This window comes from Silurus meridionalis, chromosome 16 (assembly GCF_014805685.1).
Source record: "Silurus meridionalis isolate SWU-2019-XX chromosome 16, ASM1480568v1, whole genome shotgun sequence".
Lineage (NCBI taxonomy): Eukaryota > Metazoa > Chordata > Actinopteri > Siluriformes > Siluridae > Silurus > Silurus meridionalis.
In genome coordinates this window covers 6,618,790-6,639,050 of record NC_060899.1, presented here as the reverse complement: position 1 = coordinate 6,639,050, position 20,261 = coordinate 6,618,790, and the positions used below count along the sequence as shown (strand labels likewise).

At 36.4% G+C, this 20,261-nt stretch overlaps 1 protein-coding gene across 4 annotated transcripts in view; it reads right to left on the bottom strand.

Moving 5' to 3' along the window:
• Positions 1-20,261, bottom strand: part of sulf2b (sulfatase 2b) — a 124,237-nt gene that overhangs the window by 16,807 nt on the left and 87,169 nt on the right. For all 4 annotated transcript variants that reach the window (XM_046869328.1, XM_046869329.1, XM_046869330.1 and 1 more), the window contains 7 exons: positions 18,189-18,340; positions 15,885-16,054; positions 6,093-6,243; positions 5,314-5,489; positions 4,559-4,687; positions 2,565-2,621; positions 1,878-2,010 (listed from right to left, as the gene is read on the bottom strand). In XM_046869328.1, coding sequence (XP_046725284.1) covers positions 1,878-2,010; positions 2,565-2,621; positions 4,559-4,687; positions 5,314-5,489; positions 6,093-6,243; positions 15,885-16,054; positions 18,189-18,340 — 968 coding nt within the window. The remainder of the gene's footprint in view (positions 1-1,877; positions 2,011-2,564; positions 2,622-4,558; positions 4,688-5,313; positions 5,490-6,092; positions 6,244-15,884; positions 16,055-18,188; positions 18,341-20,261) is intronic.

Here is a 20,261-nt window from a genome sequence, read left to right as displayed (position 1 = left end):
AATTATAATGGGCAGGTGGTATCTTAGTGATTCAGCCATTTAATCTGAAGTTCATGAGCTCTAATCCCAGCAACACCAAGCTGCAATTCCTGGGCCCCTGAGCAAGGCCCTTAACCTATAACAGCTTGTTTTGTTTAAATGAGATAAATGTAAGTCGCTCTGGAAAAGGGTGTCTGCCAAATGCTATAAATGTAAATTATGGTAGCTTTTACATATGTTTTTGTTAATAATACATTTTCAAATAATATATTTTTTTATGAAATAAAACATTTTCAATTATTGCTCTCGGACTTTTAGGATCCCACAGAACACAGTACAGAACAAAACGACTAGCTTTTTACTATTCGCCAATTACATTACTACATTTATTCGAATTTTTGTTTCAAAATGAATATGAATGTATATTTCTGTAGCATCTCATTGAATTATATTTAGTTTCAATCAGCAAAAGTTTAAACATCTTGAGTCACAGCAGCTGTGAAAACATCTACAGATACAAAATAACAAAGGCAAAAAATAAGCAGTCAAATGGAGACAAAAAAGCATGTGCACTATATACTTGTGAAACATTGCCACAAAAGTTAGAGTGGAACAATGGAACACAAAAACAACAAAAAAGTCACACAAACAGGTCTTTACTTTCATGTGACTAAGTATTCAGGTATGAAGCTTGTGTGTGCAAACAAAAGGTCGTATATGAAGCTGATGAGTGTAAGTGGGTTGTCAGATATTAAGCTTGTGGGCATGAGCAAGAGGTCAGATATAAAGCGCATGGTCACAGGTGGGTGGTCAAGTTGTAAAGGTCACAGGACAAAGAAGGGACCACATTTAAAAAGGCGAGCATGAATTGCTATGCATTGTTCATTCATTCATCATTAGTAATCGCCCAGTTCCGAATTGCCCTGGTTTCTGTTAGGCTGCTGGATGTTTAATACTTCTGGAATTTGAAGAGATATTGTTTTTCATTGTGTTTCTATCCCTCATGTGTAGTGTGAAAATACTTGCATCTTCATATTATACTGAAAGCTATAATAAGAAATAGTATGCGGTATACCGTGTGGTGCATGTTAGCATAGATTAATGTTAGAAGTAGATCTGGAAATGGAGCTGCATGTTCAGATTCCAGAAAATTCATTGACTATTTCACTTTAGTTAGTTATCAAAGGTGGGAAGCAACGAAAGTACAAGTACATTCCTGATCACCATCATCTTTTCTCTGCTTGTGTCCGAATACATTCATTAGATAACACAATTTTAAATTATTTTCTATAATATATTAATATGACGTGTGGTCCAGTTACCAGCATGACACTAGTAGTAGTAATAATGGCTACTTTTTTCTTAAGTACATGTCAGAGCCCAAACTTCTTTACTTCAACTTGAATGAAAAAGTATAGTCAGTACTTCAACTTTTACCAGAGTCTTTTAAAACATGAGTATCTGTACTTTTACTTGAGAAAAGGATGTGTGCACTTTTGCCATCTCTGGACATTATTGAGTGCATTACAGCATTTGGGCATTATAGCGTGGGTTAGGTTTAGTGCTCATATGAAGAGAGAAATGTCCAGATTTGGTGTAAGGGAGGGACATGAAAGAGTTGCTGTGTGGGCCCACAGTAGAGAATAATGAAAAAAAGCCACCAATCAAACCTGAAATCTGATTATTATGCATCTAGAGTAAAAATATTAGATAAAATATACTGTATAAATGAACTAAAACCAAATCCATGATATTTTTAAGCAATAGAGCTTTTTTTTATTCTCTGACCTTGTCTCCAAGGACCCCCTTGCATAACTCTTGTAAGGGGCCCTCAGAAATTTTTTACCTGTCTGCATGTGAAGTCAGGCATGTTTGAATGTGAACATGTGAGTCTGTACCTGTCCAATCTGTTCACATGGTGTCTGGTACTCAGCACGCTGACACAGGTCTTTGACTCGCTGGTACTTGGGAAGGTAGTTCTCTTCTTGTGCTACTTCCTTCCCATCATGCACTGCTTTATGAAGTAGTTTACTGCCAAAGAGAGAGGAACAAAAAAAAATTCCCTATTCAGGCCACTCAAAACCAACTACCAAGAAGAATTGGACTGATTCTGATCGTATCTGGTACAGATTTAATTAGACAACTTTAAATAGGTCCCAGTAAGAGTTGATTAGCTGACAGCAGCTAAAATCTCTTGCTGGAGAGAAAGTTTTGCTCAGACAGTCACTTTATTGTGCACAATAGTAGTCTTATTTTATCTTCATTGCTCTTCTGTAATAATGAGTAAATTGTAGGTCATGAATAATTGGGGCCGTGTCCCAATCTGCGTTCTATCCTCGTAAATTATATGTCACTACACCACTGGTATCATTACTATTTAGGGATAGAGTTACATTATTCATTTTGGGACAAAAACCTTTTTTGGGACAAAATATTTCCCACATGTACTGTACATTTACTAAAATGTTTTAAAGTATATATATTTATATCCTTTTTCTAATGAACTATAAAATTTGTAATTTTGACCAAAACAGATATATAGTAATTTCAAAGTCCAAACATATCCACATTTATTGCCAACTCACCCTCTCTCCACCAGGAAGGAGTCCCTCCACACTTTCCCCTTCTTGTTAACCTGAAACCTGAGAATAGGAGAGAGGCCAGAAAATCGATTAGCCCTCAAAGGAAACTGATCACTGCCACGTATGACTTGATTTTATCTAGTGTGCATGACTGGACCTGCGAAACAATGACAACAGGTATGGCCAGAGATTGAAAAAAGAGTGCGGGTGAGAGGGGAAAAAAGAGAAAAAACACCTCAGGGTCAAATAAGCTCAAGAATTGAAACGGCATTTCAGAATGATGAAAAACAAGAATGATGGAATCAAGGAGCATAAGAGAATTAAACAGTATCAGTAACAGTATGCTTTTGACCTTCGAAGCAGTTATGAGGTATCGATCATTTCTGAGCTGCTCTGATCTTTGCAGCAGAGACAGATGAATAAATTGCTAGGGGGAGGAGAAAGAGAGTCAGCTGAAAGTGTTCAATTCTTATTATGCTCACTTTATCTCTCTGTCTTCTGGCCTTAAACTGGGATTCATTCTGTTTTATGTGAGATGGGATTACATGTCATTACAAGCTAGTCTGCAGATCTATATTAGGGATTCTGTCTGTATAACTTATTCTCTTTATTTGTTAACTGGTAAATAAAAGCCCACAAGCATATTTAAGTGTAATTCTTTTTTTTTATTTTTTTTTATAATAGTTGGGTGCATCTCAAAATGCTTTAATGAAAAAATTATACTTAAAACTATTAAACTATAGTGAGAAGTCGTAAAATGCAGAACTCAAACTTGATCTCAATAAAGTTTGTACAGTTGAGGCAAAATGTTTCCCTACACCTACAGGCTAAATAGATTTAATCTCAGTTTTACACAACTTCACAGATTTTGTTTTACCATTCATTTCATTTGGCAAGTTATCCGCTATTATATATATATATATATATATATATATATATATATATATATATATATATATATATATATATATATATATATATATATATATTCTTTTCATTTTATATCTTTTTTTTATATTTGAGAAAGATTTGTATTATTTCATTTATATCAAGATTTTAGCAGCTCTAAACATTTCATTACACAAAGTTGACTTGTGTCTTAAAATAATTTGGAAAATTCCAGAAATGAACATCCAGTAAGGGAAAATTCCAACTTAGCCAAGACCTCTTTATTCTCTATTCCGTATTTAACCTTTTTATAAGACATTTATTCTTAGAAGAAATGTCAAACAATTCTGGGTAGTAAAATATCTGTACAAACAACTGGATGGAAATATGTGTACAAATCAATTCAATGCACAAATGAACTGCATCCCCGGGAAACAATATAGGAACCGGTGAAGGTACCAAATTAATAATACATCCCTATAGACTTGCTGTACAATAAAGAACTTGCATACGACCAGCATAAACAAGCCAGAGTAAAGCTGGTGATTATCAGATGTGTTCTCTGGTAAAACGAAAGAAAAAATGGAGCTGTTTGTCCATCATTTTTTAGGCGATAATAAGCTAAAATCAAGACTGATGCGCTTTATAGATGGCACCCTACACAAAACTCAAAATGTTACAAAGTAGTTTAAAGACAACAAATCTGTGACATTGTTTTGAAAAGATCTATTATCTATTATATCTATTATCTATTATACTAGATTGATATTAGTTTGCATTTTACAGAGCCTTCAAAATAATATAAGATTCAATTTAAATAATATTAATAAAATAATAAAATACTGATATTTGCAATAAATATCAATGACACGGTCACATAAATCTGGTCTCACATTATCTCATCTAACAATGCATGTAAAAATTCATAACATTTGTACTTTAAAGCATCATGCAATCCTATCGGCTACTGTACCTTTATTTTATACATATGTTTTTTTTATCTCCCTGATTATTTATTATTTTGTTTATTTAGTCTGATTGAATGACAGGCGATGTTTCTGTCAAAACTGCTTATGAACACTGAATTCTAAAGTAAGCATGTACTGTACCTGTTAACATGTCTGTCAGTGTCGAGCAGTTTAAGGATTGACTTGCCATCCATGTCTGCCGGAATATCAAGCCCCGCGATGTCCATAATAGTGGGGGCCAGATCGATGTTCAGCACAATGTGAGGGTTGCTGGGGGAAGTCATAGAAAGTTACAAAAAGGATTAAGATTTGAACTCACAACATGAAAGTAAATAATACTGAAATCTATTTTCTGTTATTTTTTATATTACTAATGAGAACGAACTACTGAATGAAATTTAGGATAGAAAATGCATTCAGAATTTGAATGTACGATGTAAATATCACAAATTAAGTAATTATTCTATGTAAAAAATCCTGCCCTTATGTCAGCTGGGGAATACATTATAACCTTCAAAACATCTCCACCTGTTTTAAACACACCACCATTCACCTCCTTCTTTCTTTTATTTGTAAAGCTTGTGATACTCAAGTCTGAGGTCATAAAGATACTCGTAAAGATTCTCTCTGTGTCCTTCAGGTCTTATGGGTTGCACATTTCTCCACTCAGAGCCAGTAGCAGCCTAGCACTGCAAATACTGCTGCTTTTAAACATTAAATAGAAACAGAAAGAGATCTGCCCTGCATTATTTATCTACACCCACGAAAAAAGAGAAGACAGACTTTTATATAATCTTTTATTGACAGACCACCTGGTCCACATTGATTGAATTCTAAAGTACGACTTCTTGGGTTTGTGAAAACAAACAGACACATACAGATACACACACACTTACATGGTTCCTCCCTCCACACTGGGGCCTCGTATATAAAAAGGAACTCGTATGTCAAACTCATAAGGCATGGATTTGCCCTTGACCAGCCCAAACTGCCCAATGTGGTAGCCATGATCAGAGGTGTAGATAATATATGTGTTGTCCAACTCGCCAGTTTCCACAAGCATATTATAAATCTGCAGAAAATAAAAGAAATGGCATTATATAGTGACACAAAAATTGAATACCTGGGCTTTATATACTTTACCCATTGCTCTGTATGGCAATGAATAAACCCATCAAACTCTCAGAGGCTGATAAACTGTAAAATAAACTACACTGACCCACTCGATTCAGTTTTAGAAACATAACTCAATTTCACTAATATTAGGCTTGTTATTTAAATGTACACAATGATAGTTGGTTGGAATCAAAGTGGATCTTATTCTTTTAGGTTTATTCATTTAATGTGTAATATAACACAATATAATAAAACAACAAATTATCAAAGACCCTCTGCCTAGGCTTAATAGACCCCCTGAACCACCAGGGTTTCAAAAATGGTTAGTTCATTGATCTAGCAACAAAAACAACCACAATATATTTTGTAGTTTATAAACGCATTCTCTTGACTTTTCATGTAGCTGTACGGTAAAAGACTGAAAAACATCCAAATGTTTTCTTCCTGGGAAATGTTTCTAACTCCATTATCTTCTCAGGTTTCATATATATACACGTGCATGTGTATTTGTGCGTGTGTGTGTATGTGTGTGTGTGTGTGTGTGTGTGTGTGTGTGTACCTTCTCTACACTGTCATCCACAGACAGCAGCGTCTGCAGCCTCTTCCTCTGCAGCATGTTGGTGAACTCCATGTGGATGGGTTTCATTGGACCTGTATAGCGCATGATCCAGTGCTTGTCCGGGTTTGGGGCATAGTTATAACTTGGAGTACTAAAAAAGAAAAAGAAAACATTAATGATAACTTTAATGAACATACAGGGTAAGATCAATTATTTTAATAGAGATGGACATACAGTATAATGACATTATTACAGAAAAATTCAGGAAATGTAAAGTAATAAGGACAAATAAATGTTAAATGAAAATGGCTGGTATTTGTAAATATGTCACTTTACTTCATTGGTAATTTAGTCTCTTTGTGCAACACCAATATGCAAAGAGTTTCAGATGTCTAGACTTTGTCAATTACTGAGGCAAAGATAAGATGTTATATCGGATATTTAAAAACGACATTTAACTTAAGGCAAGATCTGGATAAATAAGACATAAAAAGAGTTAATTAAAGAAAAGGGCATTTAGCTTGTGTGAGTTTGTTATAGGTGTGTGTGGTGTTGTGTCAGTTTCATCCAAAAACTTTTCAGAGCAGCCTGAATTACTGTTTCTCTGTCTCTGTCTTTTTTATCTGTTTCAATTTTCTAGGAATTTCACAGCATCTGAACCTCATCTATCTGCCAGTAAAGGAGCTAGACAGCAATCCTGATGTTTCAATACGTGTTCTCTTTGTGTGTGTGTGTGTGTGTGTGTGTGTGTGTGTGTGTGTGTGTGTGTGTGTGTGTGTGTGTTAGGATACTGAGTCAAACATTTAGAGCTTTAAATTTAAAGCTAATTTAGCATAAGTTTTACACTATGTACAATATTACATGTAAATAGAGTCCCTTAATGTAACACTGAGATTAACTAAATCCAGTCAGAATTTCTAAACTTCCTAAATATGAACGTGAGAAAATAAAATACATAAATGGCAGAAATCTTTGTTCCTAGATGTGTTAGGGATTGAGCACATGGATAGATAAGAAATTCAAACCTGTTTTTTTTCATGTGCAGTTTGACTACAGTTCACATCTACTACATGTAGCTGGCTGATGGTTTTATATAAAGAATATTTGCTTTAGGACACAGCAGTGGCAGTTGGGTTTCAGTCATGCTGCTACAAATTCTCTCTGCTTTGGTAATTAAATTTTTCTCATTTTAGATATTTTTCCCTATCAGTCTTTAAAAATTCAGTGTAGGAGTCTCCCATTTTAAAAAAAAAAGTGCAAAGAACTACCAAATTAAAATACAATAGTAGAAACTAAACCTTTTATTGTAACCTTGTATTGTGTGTAGGTAAAATGTAAATGTGTACAAAATGCACAAATTCTCATTTAAAAATCTGAATAAGTAGCTTGTCTGTTAATTTTCAGAAATTAAGTTTAGAAATAAGTGCTTATTTCACTGCTTATAAAATAATTCAAGAATCGAATAATATGTACATTCAAAAAATAAAACATTTAAATTAAACAATTCTGCAAATTATTGAGTATGGAGTAGTTTTTTCCCCCAAATGCAATAATAAAAAGTTACTATTGAGTGAATTCTTGAAAGAAAAAAAAAAGATTTTTAATAAATGTATATAGTTTGAAATGCCATTGTGTGGTTTTAGGTACTATAGCACATGGTATTAAAAGTTATATAAAATTAAAAGCTATATCTGCATATAATTATATGCAGATTATCTTATTATAAACATGTTATGAAAACCCTTTTATTTCCACATTTACTAAGTAACAGGTGGGATTTCATTTACATGATTTTGCATGTGTGTGCAGAAAGAGCAGCAACATAAGCATCATTGTTCACATATTCTCCTGCTTACTTTATATATGTTTGGATTTCGAGGATTAGAAGCAACCAGCACTAGAAATTCACTAACAATTAAAACTGGTTTCCGAAGATTAGTGATTTTATGCACAACAGTTGTAAAAACACAATGTTGTACAAAGTCTTCCCAAAAATCTTTTTTGTTGTTTTCTTAAAAGATTTTTTTCATTATTTTTTGTTATCGGATGAAGCCCATCAAGGACCACATAACAAGCTCATAAATGAAAAGAGAACTTACAGAGCAGAGAGATTTCTACAGTATTTGTTTAATTCTTTTCATTTTAAGACTTTTCTTTTGTTGTTCATCTCAAATTAAAAACATTAACATAAAATATTAATAAGCCATTTTTGGCTTGGCCAGTTTATTTTGTAATTTTTTTGTAGTGCGTAATATTTTAAAATTCAAATAAATCTATAATTTGGAAAACCGGTTCCTGTTGGTACACTGTAACAGTCTTGAACAAACCTTGACTGTATGATTTGAGATACAGGGGTATATACAACATGCTACTGCCTTCAGAGTTTACATTCGTATTGCATCACAAAAACATATGGAGTAAATCCTTTCTGTTATACACAGAATACTCACGGCAGGGATGTTGTGTGTGCATATACGTTACAGTCTAATCTAACCAGTAAAATGATTTTTTCTCGAAACTGTGTTCTTTTTTTTTTTTTTACATTTGTACTAAAACATGCTGAAGAACATAGATTTCAGAATGATATTACTTTCATTATTGATGTTATGTAATAGCTATCTCATGTAAACCAGATAAAATAGCAGATACTGTCAAAAAGCATCTTTACAGATTTATTAATATAGAATGCAGATTTATATCCCCACTGATTTTTCATACAGTGTCTGTTCAGTGAAAATTTTAATAATCTTTATTTCCCCCTAAATTCCCTTTTTATCCTTCACCCCCCTGCACTTTCTATAGTCCTCATCTATTTTACTATTCCATGTATAATCCTTTTAATCCTTTTAGACCTCTCTCTCTCTCTCTCTCTCTCTCTCTCTCTCTCTCTCTCTCTCTCTCTCTCTCTCTCTCTCTCGCTCTCTCTCTCTCTATCTCTCTTTGTCTCTATGTCTCTCCATTTTCCCACTAGCTCTTGCTCCTGCAAACTCATCTCCCTGGTAAGAAAAATAAAGAAAGATAAGACAACTCAGATTGTTTGGAAAATAACCCCCTGCTTTTTCTTTCACTCCTCCCTCCACTGCTGTAGTAAAGGATGTAAGGGCTCCTGTTGCGAGAGGAGTGAGGGATCTGACCCAGCAAAAAAACAGCAGGGAAAAACTAAATGAATGCTCGCCGGAAAAGCTGCAGGGATCCACAAAGCTTTTTTTTTTTTTTCCTGAGCACTGCTTCAGTCCAAGAGCGAAAATAATTCAATCCAATACATGAATGTTGTAGAGCTGGGGGTAAAGTAGGCTCCCTACATAGGGGCAAAGTGAAGGAGCAGAGGACCTCAGATGGGGAATTTCATGCTGGTGGGAGGTTATTACAGCGGACAGTAGAGCAGACAGAAGCAGACCGGTGGGAGCTTTTCAAATTCTTCATGGAGTATTAGAGCAAAATATAGGAAGTGGATTGTCCAGGGCTGAGAAAGTACTTTAGAGGGATGGCTTGTTGTTGCAGCTTTTGGTGAACAAGGGGTTTGAGTGTGACTGGAAAAAGATTACTGAATGCAGTCCAGTGGATCCATAGAAGTGCACAGATGACCCCAAAGATGCATTTCTTAATCATGAGACTTGCAATGCCCAAATGTCAACCAGAAGAGAATGATTTCTGGGGTTTCCTTCTCTCTTTCTGTTTAACAGTTCTTCGTCTGGCTTGCTCATTAGGAATCTAAATCTACATCCAGATTTCGGTAAAGCTGCTTCGTGACACGCTACACAAATCAAATAGAATCAACTGAATAGGGGATGAGGTAGCATCTGGCATTTTGTCACTACTTGAAAAACGGCAAGTTGGGAACAATTAGCTGAATTTAAAAGTCCCACATCACAGCTGCAGAGACCAAGAAACTGCACTTTGGGTCAATAATGGTAAATCTGAAGCACACAAGCAAAACAAGCTAAAGCTGTAGGACTCCTAAGTAAATGCTTGGAAATATGATCACACATGTAGAGACATACATGGTTAATCTGCCACTTGGGACTGGTATTAATGGAGGTTTTGATTGAACAGTAAAATGTGGTAACAAATTGTAATGACTTTTTCTGTGGTAAGTAAGAGCGGTCAATGACAGAACAACGGCATAAAATCCGCAAAAGTTTATTTCTATAGCACTTTTCACAATGGACATTTTCTCCAAGCAGCTTTAGAGAACTTAAGAATTAAAGTGAATTATGTGTGTTTATCTCTGATGAGCAGCCTGGGGTGACTGTGGCAAGGAAAAACTCCCTAGATGAATGAGATAGAAACCTTGAGAGGAACCAGACTCAAAAAGGGAACCCATCCTCATTTGGGTGATATCGAGGGTGTGATTATAAATCTTAAAACAATACAAAACACTGGAGAGTGAGAACCACCATGAGTACCGGAGTGTGAGATTATGAGTAATGTCCTTACACACACACACACACACACACACACACACACACACACACACACACACACACACACACACACACACACACACACAAGGACTACTCTTTTGAAGCTAGCAATAAAGCACTTCGCCATCTGTCCTTCAAAGAGACAAAAAGGCATAACAGCATTGCAATTCTTACTCATTAGTCTTTCAAGTAGAAAATGACTGTTTTCAACATGCTGTTTTTTTATGTTATTTTCCAACAAAGATTCTGTCCTTTTTCTGTTGCTCTCTCCTCCATCCTGCAAATAGTGGATACTGTGTCATGAGGGAGTTTAGACCTGTATAGGAGTATTCTTTACAAAAATAGAAATTGTAACAGACCGACTGGTGTATATTCAGACAGGTCTGTTATTCTGTGATGGAATTTCCTAAAATGGTTTGGTTTTCCTCTGATAAAAGCACCAATGCAAATCAATACAAACTTCTACAGTCTGATCACCTTTATCCTATGGTGAAATATCTATGCCTCTTCTGGGATGACTCCACCCACATCAACAGAGCATGTGTAGATCATTTGGGGAGTGTGATCATATATATTAAATTACAAAAAAATAAATAAAGAAATAGATTTTGGAATAAATGGTAAGACACTCTACATCACCATCACCAAAAAATGTATTGAGGAAATATCATTTGAAAATTAATTGTACTAATTTTCCCTGTACAAAATCAGATTTATTAAAAGGTTGCCAACAACAAACATGCAAACCACTACAGAAAGGTTGCAAGCTGGAAAACTAATTAGTCCATTGAGTTCTTCATCCATTGAGTTTTGCAACAATGTTTGCAGGTTTTTTAATTTTGTATTTTTTTAGCTATTATTAAACCAATTTTTCTTTTTCTTAAAATAATGACTTTACCACCAGCCTCTTAATAAGCAGCCTTTACACAGATCCTGTGAAAGGCTTGTCATTTACATGTACTACTGTATGTGAACAAAACCCACTCATGTCTACACATTCACATTTATCTTATCAGATTTTAGATGGAGTCTTAACATGTCTCATCACCTTTAAATATTGTTATGCTTGCATTATTTGGCAAGCAACTGAGAATTGAACTTTGTAGCTATTAAGATCAATCAGCATGTAAAAAAAAAAATAATAATAATAATACTAATACAATTTGTCATTGGCCTGTACATAGCAATAAACATATCATGTAGAGCTGCAACAACTTATCGATTATAATCAATAATGAAATTAATTGTCAATTAATGGCATTATCGATTAGTTTGGCTGCTCAAGTTACCGGTTAGCGTAAGGGTAAGATCACACAGCTGCTTGCGAAATGCCGGACAATACAGGGTCAACCAACAGCAGGAAAAAGTGTGTGTCCCAGGCAAATATTAAACGAAGCTGAACGCAAAGTAAACTGTAATTGCAAGATATGCAAAGTGGAGCTTGTGTGGGATGGGAGTTCCACAGTGATGCACGTGAAAAGAAAACAAACTGGTGTCACGACACATCAGCATGGTAAGCAAAAACTGAATAATCCTCATCATGTGAAAATGGTAGAGTTTAATGAAGTGCTATTTTGTTAACTGTTTGTTTGTAACTTCAGGACAGTCGCACTGGATCTGTTCTGTCATGACTCGAGAGCATCAGGTTGCACAATCAGCTCATTGGCCAGGCAGAGGGACCGAGCTGGGAAGGATGTGCCGCAAGTTAGAGCAATGAAGGATGGAGATGGAAATGTGTTGACTAGTGAGGAGAGTGTGTTGAGAAGATGGAGGGAGTATTTCGAGCAGCTGATGAATGAGGAAAATGACAGAGAGAAGGTTGGATGGTGTGGCGATGGTGAAGCAGGAATTGGATAGGATTAGTAAGGAGGAAGAGAGAACAGCGATTAAGAGGATGAAAAGTGGAAAGTAGTTTGGACCTGATGGCATACCGGTAGAAGCATGGAGATGTTTAGGAGAGAGAGCAGTGGAGTTTTTAACAAGATTGTTTAACAACTGAATCTGATTAGTTAATTAAGTTATTCCCATTAAGTTATGGGAAAGAGTAGTGAAAGCCAGGCTGAGAGAAGAGGTGACCATCTGTGAGCAACAGTATGGTTTCATGCTGAGAAAGAGCACCACAGACGCAATATTTGCTTTGAGAAGGGTTTTTGGTGAAGTATAGAGAAGGTCAGAAGGAGTTGCATTGTGTTTGTGGATTTAGAGAAAGCGTACGACAGGGTGGCGAGAGAAGAGTTGTGGTATTGTATGAGGAAGTCAGGTGTGTCAGAGAAGTATGTGAGGGTGGTGCAGGACATGTATGAGGACAGAGTGGCAGCAGTGAAGTGTGCAGTAGGAAGGACAGACTGGTTTAAGGTGGAGGTTGGACTGCATCAAGGATTGGCTCTAAGCCCTTTCCTGTTTGCAGTGGTGATGGACAATTTGATGTGAATTCGGATGTGGTCAGACAGGAGTCTCCATGGACTATGGTGTTTGCGGATGATATTGTGATTTGTGGTGAGAGTAGGCAGCAGGTTGGGAAGATCCTGGAGATTTGCTAGAGAGAAGGCTAATGAAAGTCAGTAGGAGTAAGACAGAGTACATGTGTGTGAATGAGAGGGAGGGCGGTGGAGTGGTGCGGTTGCAGGGAGAAGAGGTGGAGAAGGTGAAGGAGTTCAGGTACCTGAGGGTCAACAGTGCAAAGTAATGGAAAGTGTGTTAGATAAGTCAAGAAAAGAGTGCAGGCAGGGTGGAGTGGGTGGAGAAGAGTGGCAGGAGTGATTTGTGATAGAAGAGTATCTGCAAGAGTGAAAAGGAAAGTTTATAGTACTGTGGTGAGACCTGCGATGTTGTATGGTTTAGAGACAGTGGCATTGAGTAAAAGACAGGAGGTGAAGTTGGAGGTAGCAGAGCTGAAGATGTTGAGGTTTTTGTTGTGAGTGAAGAGGATGGACAGGACTAGAAAATAGTTTATTAGAGGGACCGCACATGTAGAATGTTTTGGGGACAAGGTGAGGGAAGCTAGATTGAGATGTTTTGGACACGTGAAGAGAAGGAACATGGGATATATCGGTAGAAGAATGCTGAGGATGGAGCCACCAGGAAGGAGGAAAAGAGGAAGTCAAAGGAGGAGGTTTATGAATGTGGTGAGAGAAGACATGCAGGTAGTTGGTTTGAAAGAGGCAGATGTAGAGGACAGAGGGGTATGGAGATGGATGATCCGCCACAGTGGACTACCTGCATGTCTTCTCTCACCACATCCATAAGCAATATTGTATTATATGTTATATAGATTTTTTAATAATTGGTTGTTAACTTACAATCTGCAAAATACAATAAAAATGTTAATTTACAAATTTACAAATTGCTTCACCTTGCATACTCAAATGCTGTTTTTTTTAAACAGAAAGAAACAACCAAGCATGAGTAAATTTGCTTAAAGGACAAATCCTCCATGCACTCCTTAACAAGCAGCCAATATAAGCTTTAAAATGTCTAAATTAAAGATCGTTTGATTTGAACTCACGACCTTCTGATTAGAAGTTCAATGTCTGTGCTACCACTTCCTTACTGCCCCTCTGCTTTAACTCTGCTTGTTTCACATACAAGCTCTGCTATTATTGCACTTCCTTCTTTACAGTGTTTATTAGGATTTAAATCACAGAAGAACAAAAGAACAAAGGAAATAGCATACAGATTGTTGAGAAAGTGGCCATTAGTAGGAGGTTTGTAATGTCAGCCCAAACTGTCGAACAAGAAAGCTAGAGGTTTGGATCAGCTGTGGGTTACAGATGGGGCTGTTAATCCAGCCATGGCAAAAACAACGGCAGCACCCGCTGGCAGGATTTAAGCACGAGCCGGATATATGTGTGCGCTTGTGTATGTGAGTAATAGTGAAAAATAGCAAAGAGACATCTGACAGCACCGAGGAGAAAACAAATGTGTATGTGGGCAGAAAACAAGTATATCCACTTGGAGAGCGAGAGCGAGATCAGTTTCTTTGTTAAAAGAGAAAATGAGTGAATAGACAGCCAGAACATGAGATAGTGACAGGCCAAACAGAGAGGAAGAGAGACGTGGTCCCAGAGAAATGTCACAGAGAAATAGTTAGCTCTTCTGTGTGTCTGAAGTGCTTCTTGTGTAGAGGGAAAAAAGCACGGACAAAGGACAGAGGACATGATGGATCAGTCAACAGCTGCTTGATGTCACGATACGGATTCCTATCAATTATTACTGTGTGTGTGTGTGTGTGTGTGTGTGTGTGTGTGTGTGTGTGTGTGTGTGTGTGTAAAATCTTTAAACAAATCTAAAAACAAACCAGAGTCCACTGACATGGCACAGAAGATACAAACATGAGAGAACACACAAAAGTGCTTTTATCCAGTACTTAATTTGATGCAGAACACAATTCAAGCAAAGGACTGTGTAATGATGCTGACAGCATGGGCCACGATATTGAAGACTTTTTCATGCTTGCATTTATTTCCCCTCGGACCTGTGGCCATTTGCACTGAGACTTAGGGTATGCGCGAAAAAGTCAAAACCCACGAGCCATCTGAGGAAACTGATCGCTCCTCTGCCTGAAAACAGTAGTCTGGGGTGTGCTTCAAGTGAAAGCGATCCACTCCCGGAGCTGTGCACGGAATAATGAGATCCACTTTTTTGTCAGGTCGTCTCCTGTTTCGAATATCACACTAGCAAGGAAAGGCATGTTGCGGTCTGCAGATGAAAGGGAATACCTTCTCGATATGTAGAAGCCCTTCAAATGTGTGCGACTCATGAAAATGTAGCCATATATTTGTAGTTTCAACAGAAACGATTCACCCAAACAGTTGACTAATGTTATTAATGAAAGGAAAAACACTACGCAAATCAATGATAACAGTAATTGAATAGCCATAATAAAAACAACAGATGAAGTAGATATATTCTCCTGTTTTGCACACAAAAGAAATCTAGCATCAGCAAAGGTGATACATAAAACTGCATTAAAAAGTAATTCTATGGTTTACAAGCAATTTGTCTGTGTGACGCTTCCCATTTTATAAATTGTACCCAAAATCAATCCCGAATATGGACTTGGGCCAAGCATTTGGGCAAGGTGAATATAAAAATTTTCCGGAAACAAATGGAAAATAATTGTATAATATAAAAAGAGGGAGCTCTGTGTACTTAGGAGTGATACCAGCATTTATTCCAAAGCAGTCATTGAAACTATGATTGATACGGTTCTTACAAGCAAACGAAGGTAAACTCACAGGTGACTAATGTAACATGGAACCTCAAACCACGAGAGCTATCAATCATCTTAGCACATAGTGCAACAAAAATCAGCACAACACAAGCATTTTTTTTTCTCGCTATTGACAGGAGCAGCAGGGGGACTCACATATGTTGGGATGCGTTGGGGAAGGCGGTGGAAAACTGAGGCGCGGCGTCCTCTGGGCCGTGGGGGGCAGCGTGACTAATCACCATCATCACTGGCCTGTGGGGATAGATTTTCTTGGACATGCGGAAGTAACTGACGCTGTCGTTGGTTATCAAGTCTGTCAGATAGTCCTAAAAAAAGAGGATAGTATTATTTACTGGTTGTGTTAAAAAGGCATTAGTTTGTATACTATTTACATGAAACCCTAATCAAGGATATAATCCAGGGATTGAACAACATCTAGCTGGTTAGTGATACCTGGCTGATGTACCTGTCAAACGTTTGGAAACCCCTAGTCTTTTAAGATTTTTAAACACATTGATGTTCTTTTTTATTTGCAACAAGCAAATAATTGAACAGTATGAAGATTTACTTTGGCCAAACAAATATATAAATGTACAGATATTATTTTCAATTAAACATCCTCCCTTAGCATAAATAATGGCATTACATGCTCTTGGCATATGGACAATTTCACCACACATTTACATGAAACACTTTTTCTTTTAAAAGATTTGGTTGTTCTTCACCAGTTCATCCACTTCGTCTAAGATAGGGGGTGTAACGATACACGTATCTGTACTGAAATTTTTCGTTACACGTGTACTGATTGCAATCCTTTTTCTGTGCGGAACCCAGTTAAAATCTGAGTTCTCTCAGGAACGTATTAAGTGGCGGACCGCAAGGTTGTTTTGTCTTCGCCTGGCACTTTGAATGCATCCATTATTATTATTATTATTATACTTGAAAACATTCACAACAATGGCAGGGGGATAAAAAAAAGGGTTAGAGATTTGCTACTGTTTTTACTTGTGCCATACCGGAAATAATTGTTTTGCGCATGGATGAAAATTCTAAAGAGTATTTATGCAGATATTTAACCATACAAGGGCCATACATGGTCATATGTTATCAATAATAATGTTTTTGATTGAATGCATTTAAATAAACGGCTTGAATTACAGCCAGAATTTGTTTACTATTTACTGTTGATTTATACTTGATTGATACTACTAATCAGCACATTCTGTCCAATCAGAATTAAATACTCCTGTGGTATAATTAACATTTAACTGTAAGGTTAATATTAAAAGTTTTGATTTATTACTATGTAGTATGCATATTTATGGAAATAATTGAAATTATTCTGGCTCCACCCACAATGCTGATATTTTTTAAGTAATTATTTAAAAGGCTTCTTCGCTTAGCTTAACTGCCTGTGATAATGGATGATAAAGAAGGATGTCGAACAGTATGAACATGTCTAAGCAAGTGCGTTTTATGAACAGCTGGGCTGAGACATCTGGCAACTCTCCACAAGGAAAGAAAAAGTAGGTTTGTGGAAAATCAGGAGGTGTAGGAGAGTGAAATCAAGTTATTTTTTCTAGATGAAGTGATAATAAAAACTCATAGAGAAATACACATCTCACCTTTCCAGCCCATATGTGCTTCTTCCCTAAACTGTTATGACAAAATTGAAGACATATAGGATGTCTTGGATGCAGTAACATTACAGTTTCCCCTTTACTTAAACTAGGAGACCCAAACCTGTTCCAGCATGACAATGCCTTCGTACACTCCATTAAGATATAGTTTTCTTAGATTGGAGTGGAAGATCTGCTATGGTATGTCCTACTGTGACCTCAACCCTCAAATCAAACACTTCTGAACATCTTCGTGCATATGAATCACCTGGTCAGGTGTCCAAAAACTTTTCCACTCCATATAGTTTATGTATATGTTTGGTTAAAACACCTAAACAACACACAGTGCTATATAATTTGGGTAACACTATATAACAATTTATAAGTACATGAATAATCATGAAACTGAAATAATAATAATAATAATAATAATAACAACAATTAGAACTTAAATAATAATCTAATGATAAGTTAAGGCACATACTAATCATAAACTTTTGACTTCATGCATAAATAACAATCTCCTCAAGCACCTTAGCACATGTTAAAGTTAGTTAATATATGAACCATGCTCTATATGTTTGTTGATGTATACCTAAATTCATAAGGGGCATGTTATAAATAAGGTTAGCTCGTTATATGTGATTAGTACATGCTTTATCAATAATGCATCATAAATTAATATTTAAGTATTAATCCAGGTATTGGGGTATAATCTTTTAAAAAACCTACAATTACATGATGTTGTTTAATATTATACCTTATATTATTTTTAAAGCTATAAAATATTATTATCAATATATAATATATAAAAAAAAACATCTTTTATTTATATACACACCTGTGAGTAGTCGAATCCATGTTTCTCACGTACGCCATTCCTACAGATGGTGTAGTTGTAGAAGCGGGAGTTCTTCACCATCCCCACCCACTCTCTCCAACCAGGGGGGATGTAACTTCCATTGTACTCGTTTAGATATTTCCCAAAAAATGCTGCACACACACACACACACACACACACACACACACACACACACACACACACACACACACACACACACAGTTTTAATAAATATTTAAAAACTTTTGTGCTTTTCTGCTTGTGTGTTGTATAAAGAATATATTGTGGACTTTATGCAGCTGAATACAGACCACAATTTATCTTGTGGTTTGTTTGCAGCTGAATCAGGAATTGATTGTGATAAGTGCCACTATCTTGCATTCCATTAATGATTTGATTCATTCAGTCCATTGAAAGTCGTCTAAATGCTGATGTGACCTACGGTTAGAAAAAAATACACAAATATCTGTATTCTTAATTTGTCATTTTTTGTTTATGTGAATCAACTCATTGCTTTTGTGGCACAATGTGACATTTTCCTTAAGCATGAAAACAGTACTGTATATTGTATGCTGTGTAGTCTTCAAAAGAAATGTATTTTTTTTTATATATTGTAAAAAAAAAATATATATATATATATATATATACATAAATATTAGACATTTCTTGAAAAGTGAATTAATTTGTCATCCTGTTCCCACATTTCCATAAAATTGCCTGTTACTTGTAACAGTGGACTTTTTGTCTCCAAAATATGCCTATGAATCTAAATGGACTCTACTTCTGAATCCTTTACCAAAGCCATCACCTGTCACATTTAGCTACATGGCTTGGCTATTCAAAAAAAAAAAGAAAATCCCTATATAACAAATATTCAATTTCTATTCATTTTACTTGCTTAAAAAAAAAACGCGTAACATTTCCGCTTGACTGATTTCTATTTACACTCTAATTCAAATGAAATTCAATTTTGCATTTGTGTGCGGTCTCTCGCCTGATGAGCGCAGCTGAGGCAAATAACCAAACTTGCAATTGTGTAGTGGAGCTTAACCCTTTAAACACCAGCATTATTATACAGATATTCATCACGAGTCATTAAGTAACTTCCATGAATTATTCACTAGTACAATTAAAAGCAAAGGTAAGAAGTGTGCTGACACTGTCCTGAAAATTTAAGGGGTTAAACAAAAGACATCATGGGAGCACAAACACACACACACACACACACACACACACACACACACACACACACACACACACACACACACAAATGCATGCAAACACAAAGAGGAAAAGGTTTTGTGCTTGGATTAGAGTGATGATTAGATGAATGTTGATATTGCTAGTATTACATTAGGATGGATGTCAGTGCTTTCATTGGCTGTGGTCATCTCTCCTAGAGAAAGTGCGTCCTAATGGATTACTCGAGCCACTATGAGCTGACTTGCTGCCAGGTATGTGTGTGTGTGTGTGTGTGTGTGTGTGTATGTTTCTGATGCACATCATAGTGCAAACCTTTTTCCTGGAAGCAGCGATTACACACACACACACACACACACACACACACACACACACACACACACACATACACACACAAAATGCCCTGCCAGCCTGCAGTGTTCCTGAGGCTTTTACTGTAATGTAAACTGTCTTTAGGAATAGAAGCAGGGCATGCGAGTGTGTCAGTGCTGTGCACAACAGCATGAGGGAGTGTGAGACTATGACAAAGTGTATGTGAGGCTGCAGGGCCTGTCAAACAGAATGTCCATTAAGTGTGTCTGAAAAGGTCACTGCATATCTGTTTACTTTGAAATAACACTATTCGAGCGGGGCAGAAGTCTATTTAGCTTGAATGATAAAAGGCAGATGTGCCAGGAACGAGTTCCAGTAAGCATTACAAAGTTACCAAATTTTATGAACTTTAGAGGAAAACTGTAATGACTGGGTAGTATTGAGACAAATTTCCTCCATGCTTGTGGTCAGATTTGGGGTGGGGCTGAGCATTCTGACCTGTTGTCAAGTGCCCCCAAACCCCCATATACCCAATATATATATATATATATATATATATAT